Source organism: Lactuca virosa, chromosome 6 (genome assembly GCF_052849685.1).
Source record: "Lactuca virosa cultivar CGN04683 chromosome 6, Lactuca_virosa_CGN04683_v6, whole genome shotgun sequence".
NCBI lineage: Eukaryota > Viridiplantae > Streptophyta > Magnoliopsida > Asterales > Asteraceae > Lactuca > Lactuca virosa.
The window spans coordinates 67,730,360-67,742,975 of NC_136431.1; the positions used below are offsets into that span (position 1 = coordinate 67,730,360).

Sequence of the window (12,616 nt, forward strand, 5' to 3'; positions counted from 1 at the left end):
TTGGTTGTTAGAGGTATGCAATACTTATTGAAAATATATGAAACTAATATATATATATATATATATATATATATATATATATATATATATATATATATATATATTAGAAAACTGAATATACCCTACAAAGTATATAAGCTTAGGTACCTAAACTCACCATATTATGTTGCTTTGAATCATATATACATTGTAATCATCCAAAGTTCTTAAAATTCAACTCCTTAACTTGATTTACTTCCAAAACTTTTAGAAAATTCACCATTATCCTCCTGTTAGTTAATTTTTATATGCAACTATAATATATAGTCTAGTAGGTGTTCGGCAGAAAGATTTCATGTAAGAGGAAGATAATAATGAAATTTCAAAAATATTAGAAGTAAATCAAATTAGTGGTTGAAGTTTAAGAACATTATAATGCATATATGATATAAAATGACGTAGTATAGTGGGTTTGAATACATAAGATTATATACCTTGTAGGGTGTATTCACTTATATATATATATATATATATATATATATATATATATATATATATATATATATATATACCCACACATAGACACACACACACACACCAGTTTACATAGAATTATATATTGTTAAGGAAATAATATGACAGGCACATACACAAGATAAATGGAAATATATACTTCATCTTTATAGATTCATCATATATGATCCCCCATTTACCCGATTTGGACTCTATTGTAGTTGCAGAAATTGACCACCTCCATCTCCACTGCCATCGACATTGGTGGCTACTCCAGTGGGGGAAATCCATTCCCTTTTGTGTGTTGTGTTCGGAACTCCTTAGAAGTTAAGACATAGTGGGAAAAAATTCAAATGTAGTGTCCATGGTTGCAGGATGAGTGATCAACGACAACATGTTATCGTTGGGCCCTATGCGGCGACAGTGGCGGGCGGACCACCATAGTCACCTTGAAATTTTAATCCTACTAATTTTATGGTTTATGAAAGGTAATTTTAACATTGTTTCGATATTCCTTCAATTAACTCTTGCCAAGCCATGGATCTTTGAGCAGATAGTGGCGTCGGCCTTCATAAAGGCTTCTAGTACGAAACTCATTTGAATATGTCCAAACTAGAAAAAATTAATGTGAAATTTAGCTAAGCAATCATTGTTAGATAAAGATGTTGATGTTTGAAAGCTTCATAATATATGTCTCTTTGGCAATTTCTTATGGATTTCAACACGTTTGTTTAAAAATGTATTGTATTTAGTTTGTTACTTCTTACTAACTATATCATCATGCCTAATTCTATTCTTTTTTTTTTCAGGATTTGTGATACTTCAAAGTACAATGCCCTTAGGAATATACATATTCCTTTCTCATAACAAAAGTAAATTTAGTTTCTCCTAGAAGCATGCATTATTAATTGTTACATCCACACTTACATAGTTAGGAGTAAGCATTCCAGAAGATGCTACAAGATGGATCAATTCTTTCATGAAATTATCTCATGAAAAGGTGCAAACTACTTAGAATTTAACCAACTTCTATTGTTAATGACTCAATCTCTACTCAATATAGGCAAACCAGAATCCAAAAAACTTTTTGGATTATCCTAGGTTTGAAGAACATAATTCTAGATGCATTAAAGAACTTTTCATAACACATCCACTTGTTATGTTCATGTTAAATTATTATAATAAAATGTGTAATAAGAATGATGTTGATGACATCCTTTCTTTAGCTTTAATTATGGATCCAAGAATTACTAACATATAAAAACCATCATATTTTACAATCTTAGGTTGTTACAATGGTAAACATTAAGTTAATGAAATGTCAAATTTATCCTCCATATGGCTAAATATCATGCTTAAAACTTAAAAGTTTGTTTCTTTCTTCAAGTATCAGACTAATTAAACAAGCTATATGTCAAGACAATAATCTTAACGTTGGTACCTTGGTTTCATGTTCATTTTCTAATATTACCCCACCATGTTAAAGGTGTTTTTTTTTTGCTATGTTCTAGATAGCTAGTCATCCTTATTTAGCAGGTCTTAGTGTGATGGAAAGGTGATTGTATTCATGCCAAGATAATGAGAACTCAACATAATGCGAACCAATCTTATATTCATGTCTAGATCCATCACAAAAATACAAAGATAGAAGTTTGGTTGGGTTAGAAAGGTAAATTCAACATAATGAGAACCAATCTCACTTGTGTGGTCTCAAAATAAGTTATTGGAGTCAACATCTTCTAGTTTTGAACATATGTTCATGTATGAACATATGTTCACATTAATTTGAATCATGCTCCTGTTTCATGAATATGTAATGTTATTAACATTTGTCCTAAAGTGGTATTTATCATCATTTTGTAAACATCATTTTAATTATACTATAATACAAACTTAAGTTCATTTATGAACATATGTTCGTATATGAATATAAGATAAACTTTTTTTTACCATCATACTTGTTTGCATTGAGCTTAATCTCACGGTTATGAAGTGGTTATGTGGTTAGGTGATGTTCTTTGGTTAGGTATTTAACCAACCCATATATATATATATATATATATATATATATATATATATATATATATATATATATATAGAGTCAAGAAATATTGAATGTTATGATGTGGTATTGCTGCTTGAGAAGGGGTTGAGAAGGCCCAATTGAGAAGTGGTTGAGAAGGCCAAAATGATAAGCGCCTGAGAAGACTAATTGGAAAGGCAATAGAGAAGGTGATTGGAAAGCTTCTCTATTGAAGTCCATGTAGAGACCCAACTTCTCAATTGATAGGCATAAATGTTCTCTATATCGAGGTGAAGGTCCTTCAAAATATCTATGTATTTCCGTGTGTATTTTCATGTTGCACTTTGATAGCTTAGTCATACTGTACATTTTAAGTCAGCTGGGGGCACTACTATAAATATTGTTGTAGTCTTATGTGTTGATAGATTGTTATTACACTTCCTATTTTATACACTTGAGATTACCTTCCATACATCAATTGAGCTTAAAAATAATTATTTACACCTTGTGTTCTTACTATTACCGTTTGATTCATGTTGATTGTTCTTAATTCCCCAATATATATATATATATATATATATATATATATATATATATATATATATATATATATATATATATATATATATATGAGTAGGATCAAATGAGAACACCAAAAAGGTTGAGAACGCGAGAACAAAGTATATTCATTTGCGAAACTCGAGAATTCCTAATTCGATCATCATTTTTCAAAACCAAGACCACCATTGGACTCCTAGATCTGCGTCTAAGGCTATCTGGAGTTGATGATGACTACTCCCCTTTACCTAAGAGAGATTTATGCTCCCAAAAAGATTTGACGAACTTTTATTTATTTATTTATTTATTTTTTGCAAATGTGCATAAATGCACATCTAAAAGTGCGTGCATGCAAATATATGTTTTCTGGTGTTTTTGACATTTTTAAGTTGCGATTTTCTTAAATGCTAGTATTGGAGTCTCATTTTTATGTTGGTTTCGAAATGTTTTTGAGAAAAACAATAAATATGCATACATGCACATATATGAGCATTCAAATGTGCATATATGAACATTTAAAAATTAATCGACAAATCTTTTTTTTATGCCTAGATATGTCTTAGACGCAACATTTAAAAACTAATAGTGGTATTGGTTTTGAAAAATGATGATCATATTAAGAGTTCTCGGTTTCTCGTAAATCTTTAAGTTTTCACAATAACTTTTATATATATATATATATATATATATATATATATATATATATATATATATATATATATATATATATATATATATATATTGTTTGAACAAAAGTCCATAAGAAAATATTTTATGATGCTTGGATTTTTCAATTTAATTCAATTATATATTTGTAGATAAAGGGCATGTTTAACAGACGAGGGTTTACCGGTTTAGGAGTATTTAATATTAGATTTTAACAAGAAGTCCGATTTAAACAAAAAAAGTTTAATTTGTTGTAAGAGCATTAATCTTTTAGTTTAAACACAAACCACCAAATTTTAAAACTCTTTCATGTATTTTTAAGAAAATGTTATTGAGTTTTTTTAATTAATTTCAAATTTAGTCTAAAAATATATATTTATATTTATATTTTTTAAACAATTATCATTTTATGTAATTTTATATATTTCAAAACTTTTCGACTAATTTTTACTAAATATTAATATCACAAATAAAAGTTACGGGTACCAACTTTCTACTTCTATTCTAACTACTGGTCATCAACCATCAATCAACCATAGCTACCGGTTAGAATTTACCAATAACACTAAAAACGTACAATTTCTACTGCATGCAAGAGTTTGAAATATTTTTGGATACACATACAATTTATTCCATAAAAACATCAAATTGAAGGAATTAAATAGATTATTTTAACATCATAGATTTTAAGCCGTTAAAAACATTTTAAATTGAACTCCAGAATATAATCTATAAAAGATAGGATTAAAGCGATTATGTTTTTTTGCTCAAGGCTTCAAACGTTTGTTTAATTATCTTAGTGTAAGTCGGATTGGTGGTGCTGTAAGCTCCATCCACCACAAGATTAATCCCACTGACAAACTTCGAAGCATCGCTCCCCAAATACACTGCCGCCTCCGCTATATCCTCAGCCGTCGGCACCACCTCTTTCAAGACTGACGCAGCACATAAAATATCATCCACCGCCGCCTTCTCCAACCCCATTGCATTCGTTAGCAGCGGCGTCGACACAGACCCAGGTGAAATGCAGTTCACTCGAATCCCGTATTGTCCCAATTCCACAGACAAATTCTTCATCAATCCCACCACCGCGTGTTTTGACACAGTATAAGAATGTGGTGACTCGCCGGAAACAACTGAAGCTGAACTCGAAGTAAACAAAATCACTCCACGTTTTGCCGGGATCATAACCCTAGCAGCATGTTTAGCTCCCAAGAATGATCCAAACGTGTTGACCTCAAAAACCCGTTTGAAGTTTTCGTTCTCAGATTCTAAGATCTTGAAATCCAAGTTCCCCGGTATTCCGGCATTGTTAAACATGATGTCAAGCTTCCCGAACTTGGAAACGGCAGTGTCCACGGCATTCTTTACGTCAGATTCTTGTGTGACGTCACAATGAACGTAGATAACATTGTCGCCTGATTCAGACACTAGATCGTTACAAAGAGCAACTCCCAGGTCATCTTGGACGTCGGCGATCACAACTTTTGCGCCGTATTTAGTGAACAGCCTCACCGTGCTTTCACCAATGCCGCTAGCACCGCCGGTAACTATGGCTACTTTGCCTTCTAATCTGTATCATAACAAGTGTAATGTTAGAATTCAAGTTGATAATAGGTTAAACGTAGAAGAGACACAAACAAAATGCTATTCTCGCTCATAATTTAGACGCGCGGGAGAGCGTCGCGATACCTGTTGGGCAAAGCGTCCATTGTGCGTTTGTGTGTTACAAACGAATGGGAGAAGGTAAACTTATAGACCACAAGATTCAACTTGCACAGACAATTAATTATCTTTACTTTTATTTTACTTTTTTTTTCGTCAAACACATTTAAGGGCTTTTTATACAATAAAGTCCAATCATGTATATCTCGATCCTTGGCTAATATATCTCGGCCACTCAACAATTGTATCTTTACTACATGTATTTCGATAATGAGAAAGGGTTGGATTACACGAAAATATTCACTATTTATGATATGAAAGCAATATATTATTTCCTTATAGATAATTATAATTTTTTTCCCTCACCGTTGAAACCTTAGCGGACGCCGTCGACCTCCTCATTCTCTTCCGGATTTCTTCTTCTTCTTTGATCATATTATCATGGTTGTTACTAAGGTCCCGTTTGATAGTTTCTGTTTGGAAAATGCTGTCTGAGAAAGTTTTCTGACTGGGAAATAAATCATGTTGTTTGATTGAACATCTGATTGACTGTGCTGAATGATGAAAAAAAGTAATAATTCAATAAAAAATAAATTAAAAAAAAGTTATTTAAAAAAATTAATAATCCAATAAAGAAAGAAAGAGGCGGTGTTTGGTGTATAATTGTTTTTCCAGCCCATTCAGCCAGAAATATATGATTTTGGGGCTTTCTGGGAAAGACATATCTTACCGGGAAAGACCCATTCTTTTGTGCAAATCAAACAGTCTTTCCGGTTTATTCAGCCAGAAAGATCTGTTTGGACCTGGAAAGATGTGTATCAAACGGGGCCTAACACCGAAAAACTCTATGGAATCAAATATTAATTTTTCATTATTCTGAATCTTGATATTAAACATTTAAATTGTGATGCATGACGTGAATTATTTGAAACGCATATAATAGTTTTTGACGTCTCCAAACATCTTGAAGGACCAAACAAAAAAGCTCTTGTTTTTTGTTGGTGATTTAAATATTATCAACATATTTTAGCATAGGTTTTATTAATATTGAGATAGGTTGAACTCTATTTACTCACCGAGATAGAAGGTGCAGGATGCACACTTGGAGTAACAAATATGAACTCGGGAATATGGGGGTTCGGGGTCGCACACATGGGTGATGGGTACAGGGTTCTAAGAGCAACACCTCCAACGGGGTCTAGGGGCAACGCCCCTGTTGGTGCAAGTGGTAACATCATTATGATGTAATAATCTCTATTATGAAAGAGTCAGAACGTACATTTCCCGGTACAAACAAGTCGTGACATCATTATGCTGTAATAATCGGTTATGTCTTAAAACCATATTTCCAACCACCATTTTAGCGCAAAAATGCATATAACCACCATTAACTAGTTTCTTCCCTTGATAAGAACATTGTGAATCTTCAAGGAAAAGGGTTGGTTTTTCTCATAATCGAATTTGATCATCAGATTGTCTTTATCTCTCTAAAACGCAAAACAACTAGGTATTTCTGTGTTTTTTATTTGGAAGTGGCGCGACTTCTAAATTGTGTCTCTTGGATTATTGTACGTCAAATTTCCTGATACCCAGACATAAGGCCGAAATCACAAATTTTGGAAAGTGATTGCAATCATGATCCTAAAAATTATCCAATTACAGATTATATTCTTAGACCAAAAAATCTAACATTTAAATTTTATGATTATGTGAAGAATATCAATAGCAGAATCTGTCAAGGACATGTCACAATTAGTAAAAATTGGTCAGAGTTCGGTGGTCAAACAATCGCGAACCACTATGTATTAAGGATCAATTGCGTGTTATTTTATGTTTAAAATGTATATTAAAGATATTATATTCATGATTACTTTCAGAACATCTTAAACTACTTAACCATCTGTCGTTGAAGATCGAATCGAAAATCATCAAAAATTAATTCAATGGATGACGTTAAAAATAAATTTTTGCATTAAGTATATATGAGATTTATGGATAAGAAATTTAAATAGATTATGTTCTCCTGATTCCGTGGATATAAACAACGTCCAAAACGGAGATCGTATAAAGAAGTTATGTCTCTTTAAAGCTATAAAAATCAGTTTCATCTGATTTTTCCATAAACGAACTATTCACTACTTCGTTTGGGATAGATAGGAACATCGTAAATGGTTTTTGAGCACGTTTTTTGTAACGTTTGAATCTCGGTAAGTTCCTCTTTTGACCTTGCATATTTAAATTGTCCTATTTTGACCCTTGAGTTATACGCGGGGCGTACAACGAGGTACGCTTAGCGTACAAGGGATAAAGCGAGTACGCGGGGTGTACCTAGTGGTACGCTTAGTGTACTCATGCGAGGGTGTGATCGGGGTCCCCGATGCATACGTAGGGCGTACACAATGATTAATAAAAACCCTAATTTTTGGGGTTGGCCACTATATAAGCATCCTTATGGAGTTGAAACCCTCATTTCACCAGCCTCCTTGTCCCCTTTACCCTACATTCGAACCCTAATCCCATCTTGTGTGATTTTGGAGCTTAGAAGGCCATTTGAAAGAGTATTTTGGTGCTTTTAAAGAAGGTGTCCATCCTTGAAGCTTCATTGAAGGAATAAAGGCTTATAGATCCAGAACCTTATCATCTTTTGGCACTCATTTGAGGTATAAAGTCTATGTGTTTGCATGCATGGTTGGCTCTCAATACATGATTTTGGTCCTTTAACAAGCTCAATGGACATCAAACACTTGCATGGTTGTGGCTTAACCATCAAGGTCCGATTTTATGACCTTGGGTGCCTTTAAGAGCCCAAAAGGACAACTCTTAGGCTCTGAAATCGCAAAGATACAAGAAGCCTCAAGAATAAGGTCCAAAAGTGACCTTAGACACCCCTAAAAACAAATATAAGCATACAATGGCCAAGTAGGGAACTTGATACCTCAAAAGAGTCAATAATGATGTCAGTCCACTAGATCTACAAGCTCTTGGTGGATCCTTGCTTCTTCTTCAAGCTTCTTTCTTCCCTTCTCACTAACACAACACACAAACACTCTCAAATGGCTTCTAGAACACAAAGGCACACAAAAAAGAGCTAAGGTGTTCGTGGTGGCTGGATATGGGTGAAGGGAGGCTGAACCAACAGGGGTTATGTTCTTTATATAGGGAGTAAACCCTAAATTTTAGGGTTTAAGGAGTTTCACATGTACGCTGGGCGTACGTGCATGGCCTCCGCGGTTCACTCTCACGAGTACGCTGGGCGTACATGGCAATGTACGCCCCGCGTACGAAGCTTCCTCAACCCACTAATAAAGCCCAAAGGTCAAAGCCCCAACCAAACCATTCCACACTTCAATTAAGATGATCAATAATAATACCTAGAAAATCCCGGATGCTACATAATTGTCACACCCCGATCCTTGTCGGAATCGATCAAGGCGTGATATATTGTTCAAAGTCTCATGACAACTATGTTATAATATGATTAGATTCAATTAAGTACTAAGTATGCAAACAAGATCCACAACATACAAATACAAATCCAAATACGAACAACATTTATTACATCAAATTTAAATTGTCTTGTGGATTTCTAAGGCACAACCTATTTTTCATCAATCTTCATTCTTCAAATCTGCATCATGGGTAAAAACAGGTCAACTACGAGAGTTGGTGAGTAATCTAATTTTAGTAGAGAAAATTGTGAAGTTGAAACATTTATAATTTGAAATTTGTTTTCTTTTGAAGTCGACAAACAATTGTATTTGAGATAACGGTTTATAAATCAAAAATTGATTAACAAATGATAACAACAACAATAAGTCCTCACCCTATATATACATATATATATATATATATATATATATATATATATATATATATATATATAGGATGGAGCATCTAATCATCAAACACACTCAACCACGTGCGATCAATCACCTTAGCGTCCCAAGGCGGGGTGGTCAACCCAATAGCGCTATTATTGTCCATAACGAACCTCAAGAATACGGGCATAGTCATGGAGATTAGACTAAAAATGATAATGCACTACAAGTACATGTACCGTAAACGAACAATAGTTATACAATTAATGACTCACGTATAAATGTCCCAACAATGTCTCAATTGTGATAAAACAATAAAATGAAGTTGAAACATATTAGAACCACATGATACACCCCAAAAGTATTGAAAATTATAAAATATGGGGTAGATTACTCACATTAGTCCCAAAACGAAATGCGTGTGTCGTACGATAGACGGTTCGGGTCAAAATGGCGTAGAACCTAATATAATTAATAGTTTTGGTTTAGGAACTGCTAAACGAGAATGGAGTATTAATACAAATAATTAGACACATATTCTTATATTAGATGAACTAACAATAATTCATTTTGATGAGAATATTAAGGTATTCATTTGTTAAATGAATTTTAAATTGAATTAATTAGTTTGCATAATTAATTTATATTTTCAATTTAGGCCAGATTTTAATAATTTCTTATTAAAATAATAACTTGCCCAATTATAATTATTTACATATTTTAACAATTATTTATATGAAATAATCATTAAAATGCATTTTTACATGCTTAAATACTTAGGAAAATGGTTTTAAATAGTAAACAGTATTGAAAAATTTTGAAATTATTAGGAAATCATTATTTCATACAATATGAATTACTGTAAAAATTTTATATTTTTCTGAACTGTTTTAATATTTATTTAATATTTTAATGATTAAACAACACAAAATTCGGGAAAAATAGTAAATTATTCCCAAAAATTCTGTAAAATTAACCATAGTTTTATAACATGATATAGAGCCTAGTGTATAAGTTTCAGATATTTGTGACTATGGGAAGTATTTTTATATATTTCATTATTAATTAATCAATAAAATCATAAATAATAGTAAACAGTAATATAAATGCATGAAACTTCATATATCATGTTTAATCAATATATAGGTCATCCCAGAATGTTCTCAGAATTTATTGAATGCAACAAGTATTTTATGTGAATTATTGCCCTACTTTATTGCAATAATTATAATAATTCAATAAAAATAAGTTATTTTCTGAAAATTTCCAGAACTTCTTATTTTATTGATGGTATTATGAGAAAAATCAGGTTTATGCATAAAATGAGTTTTAGATATTTTGGTGGATTTAATTTGTTTCTTGTATGAATTTGAAACTTTTAACAACATACCTTGTTGAATGCTTCAAGAGGGATGAAGATTTGAGTATAATAGATTGTTCTTGGCTGGAATATGAGTATCTCTTGGATGAATTTCGAGTTTGAGAGTGAGAAAAAGAATAGAGAAGGTTTAAGTGGTGAAGAGAATAATATGTTGGGAGAAAAAGGAAAGGAAAGTGGATGGGAGGTGTGAGTGGGAGACCATGGGAATAATCTTTTTGCTTTTGGTGGTCTTCATAATTTCCCACTAACACAAGCATCTTTTATATAATTAATATAAGAGTTTTATAAAATTTAAAGTAAAGTTTATAAAAGTAGAGTTTTATAAAATTTAATGGAAAGTTTATAAAAATGGAGTTTTATAAAAGATAGGTTATTATTTGATTATAACAATCTACTTTGATTTGAAGTTTAATTATATCATTCAAGTTTGATTCTTTTAATTTAATTAGAGCATTATACTTTGATTTGATTTTAATATGGTATCAAAATTTAATTTGATTATAGTTATAACGTTGTACTATACTATGTTGCTATTTGTTGGATATAGTGTATAAGTCCATAACTTTATTTGGTATGTACTTGACCCGACCCGGCATGGTCCATTTGGGTTGCATGGCATTGCAATACTTGGATAGACTAAATGAGAGAATAAGGCACTTATCATTATTAATATATTACAAGTTCTAATATATTAATAATAGTATTATTTAATTAGTATTGATCAAGTATTAATCTAGTATTAATTTGGTGATCAAAGTGAGACTAATTAAATATATAGGGTTGATTATGACAATCATCAATTCTTTTATGGTGGATTAATGATCCATGGTTTATGGGTTATGGATGTAACCATATGGAGCTCCATGGATAGTCCATGGGAGTTACAAATCCATGGGTCATGGGAAATCAAGAGTCATGACAATTAAGGGCATTCATGTGTAAACCCTAATTGTGACAACACTATAAAAGGAACCCTATGGCTAGCAAAATGAGTACCTAGTGTACATAGTGTTACTAGAGAGGGCATAACCAAATTTGAGTGCTAGAAGTATTCTCTCAAGTTATTCCAAGTCTTGTGGTGTTGTGTGAAGCATTTGAGGCACAACATTTGGGGTGCTAGGCTCACAAAGTCTTGAAGGAATCCAAGCAACAACAAGGTATGTATTTCTACTAGTTTTATGTTTTATGTAATCCCCATGCCATGCTAGTTAGGAAATAACCTTGAAAAAGAAATTTGCATGTATATAGAGAAAACATAGATTCAAGGTTATTAGGGTTGCATGTACACTTAGGAAGTGTTAGAATGCTCAAAACCCATCAGTGGTGTCAGAGCCTAGGATTGTTTTCTATATACTTGATGCAAAACTGCTTAAAAATCGAAAATTCTGCATTCTGACGACTGGACTCGCCGAGTCCATGGGGAGGACTCGCCGAGTCCATGAACAAATTCATCCTACTCGGCGAGTAGAATAATGCACTCGGCGAGTAGGAGCGTGATGGGCAGTTTTTTCGAGTTTTGTTGCTGGAAATGGATTAAGATCATTATCCCAATCTGTTTTGGACTTGTAAAATCTGTTTTTCAAAATGATAATGATTATGTTAACCCATTTTACATGACTTTTATCAATTTTCAAGTATTGTATATGTTTATATGATTTCTTGAAATTGCTTGACATGAATTTGTGTTCTTATGCGTTTTTAGAAGATCATAGGAATTATGTGTAACCACCATATGTGTTTAATTCATGATCTTAATGGCTATGATGGTGTCCATAACTTGTCCTCAAGTTATGGATAACCAAAAGTCACTTCCTTTAATTGTGATTAAAGAACTAAAACTCATAAGTTACAAATTGAAGAGACTTGGAATAGTTTCAAATCTTGCCCTCAAGTTTTGGAATTTGAAAAGTCTTATACTTTAATACTTTAATTCCAAATTAAACCTTAGATTTTTAAAAAGTTTAAAAATCAACACTTATACTATTATTATAATTTTATTATATAGATATGTAT

The 12,616-nt window shown here is 32.2% G+C and overlaps 1 protein-coding gene across 1 annotated transcript; it reads right to left on the reverse strand.

Annotated features, from left to right (window-relative positions):
* Nucleotides 1-4,305: 4,305 nt before the first annotated feature.
* LOC145122731 (short chain aldehyde dehydrogenase 1-like) lies at nt 4,306-5,528 on the reverse strand. Its single transcript, XM_079058301.1, has 2 exons — nt 5,432-5,528; nt 4,306-5,312 (listed from the first exon to the last, which is right to left on the reverse strand). The coding sequence occupies exons 1-2, from the start codon at nt 5,449-5,451 to the stop codon at nt 4,493-4,495; spliced, it is 840 nt and encodes a 279-aa protein (XP_078914427.1). The 5' UTR covers nt 5,452-5,528; the 3' UTR covers nt 4,306-4,492.
* Nucleotides 5,529-12,616: the final 7,088 nt, after the last annotated feature.

Coding starts and splice junctions, on each gene's coding strand:
- LOC145122731 (XM_079058301.1), bottom strand. CDS start 5,451: ATGGACGCTTTGCCCAACAG. Junction 5,313..5,431: donor ATGGACGCTTTGCCCAACAG/GTATCGCGACGC, acceptor GTTATGATACAG/ATTAGAAGGCAAAGTAGCCA.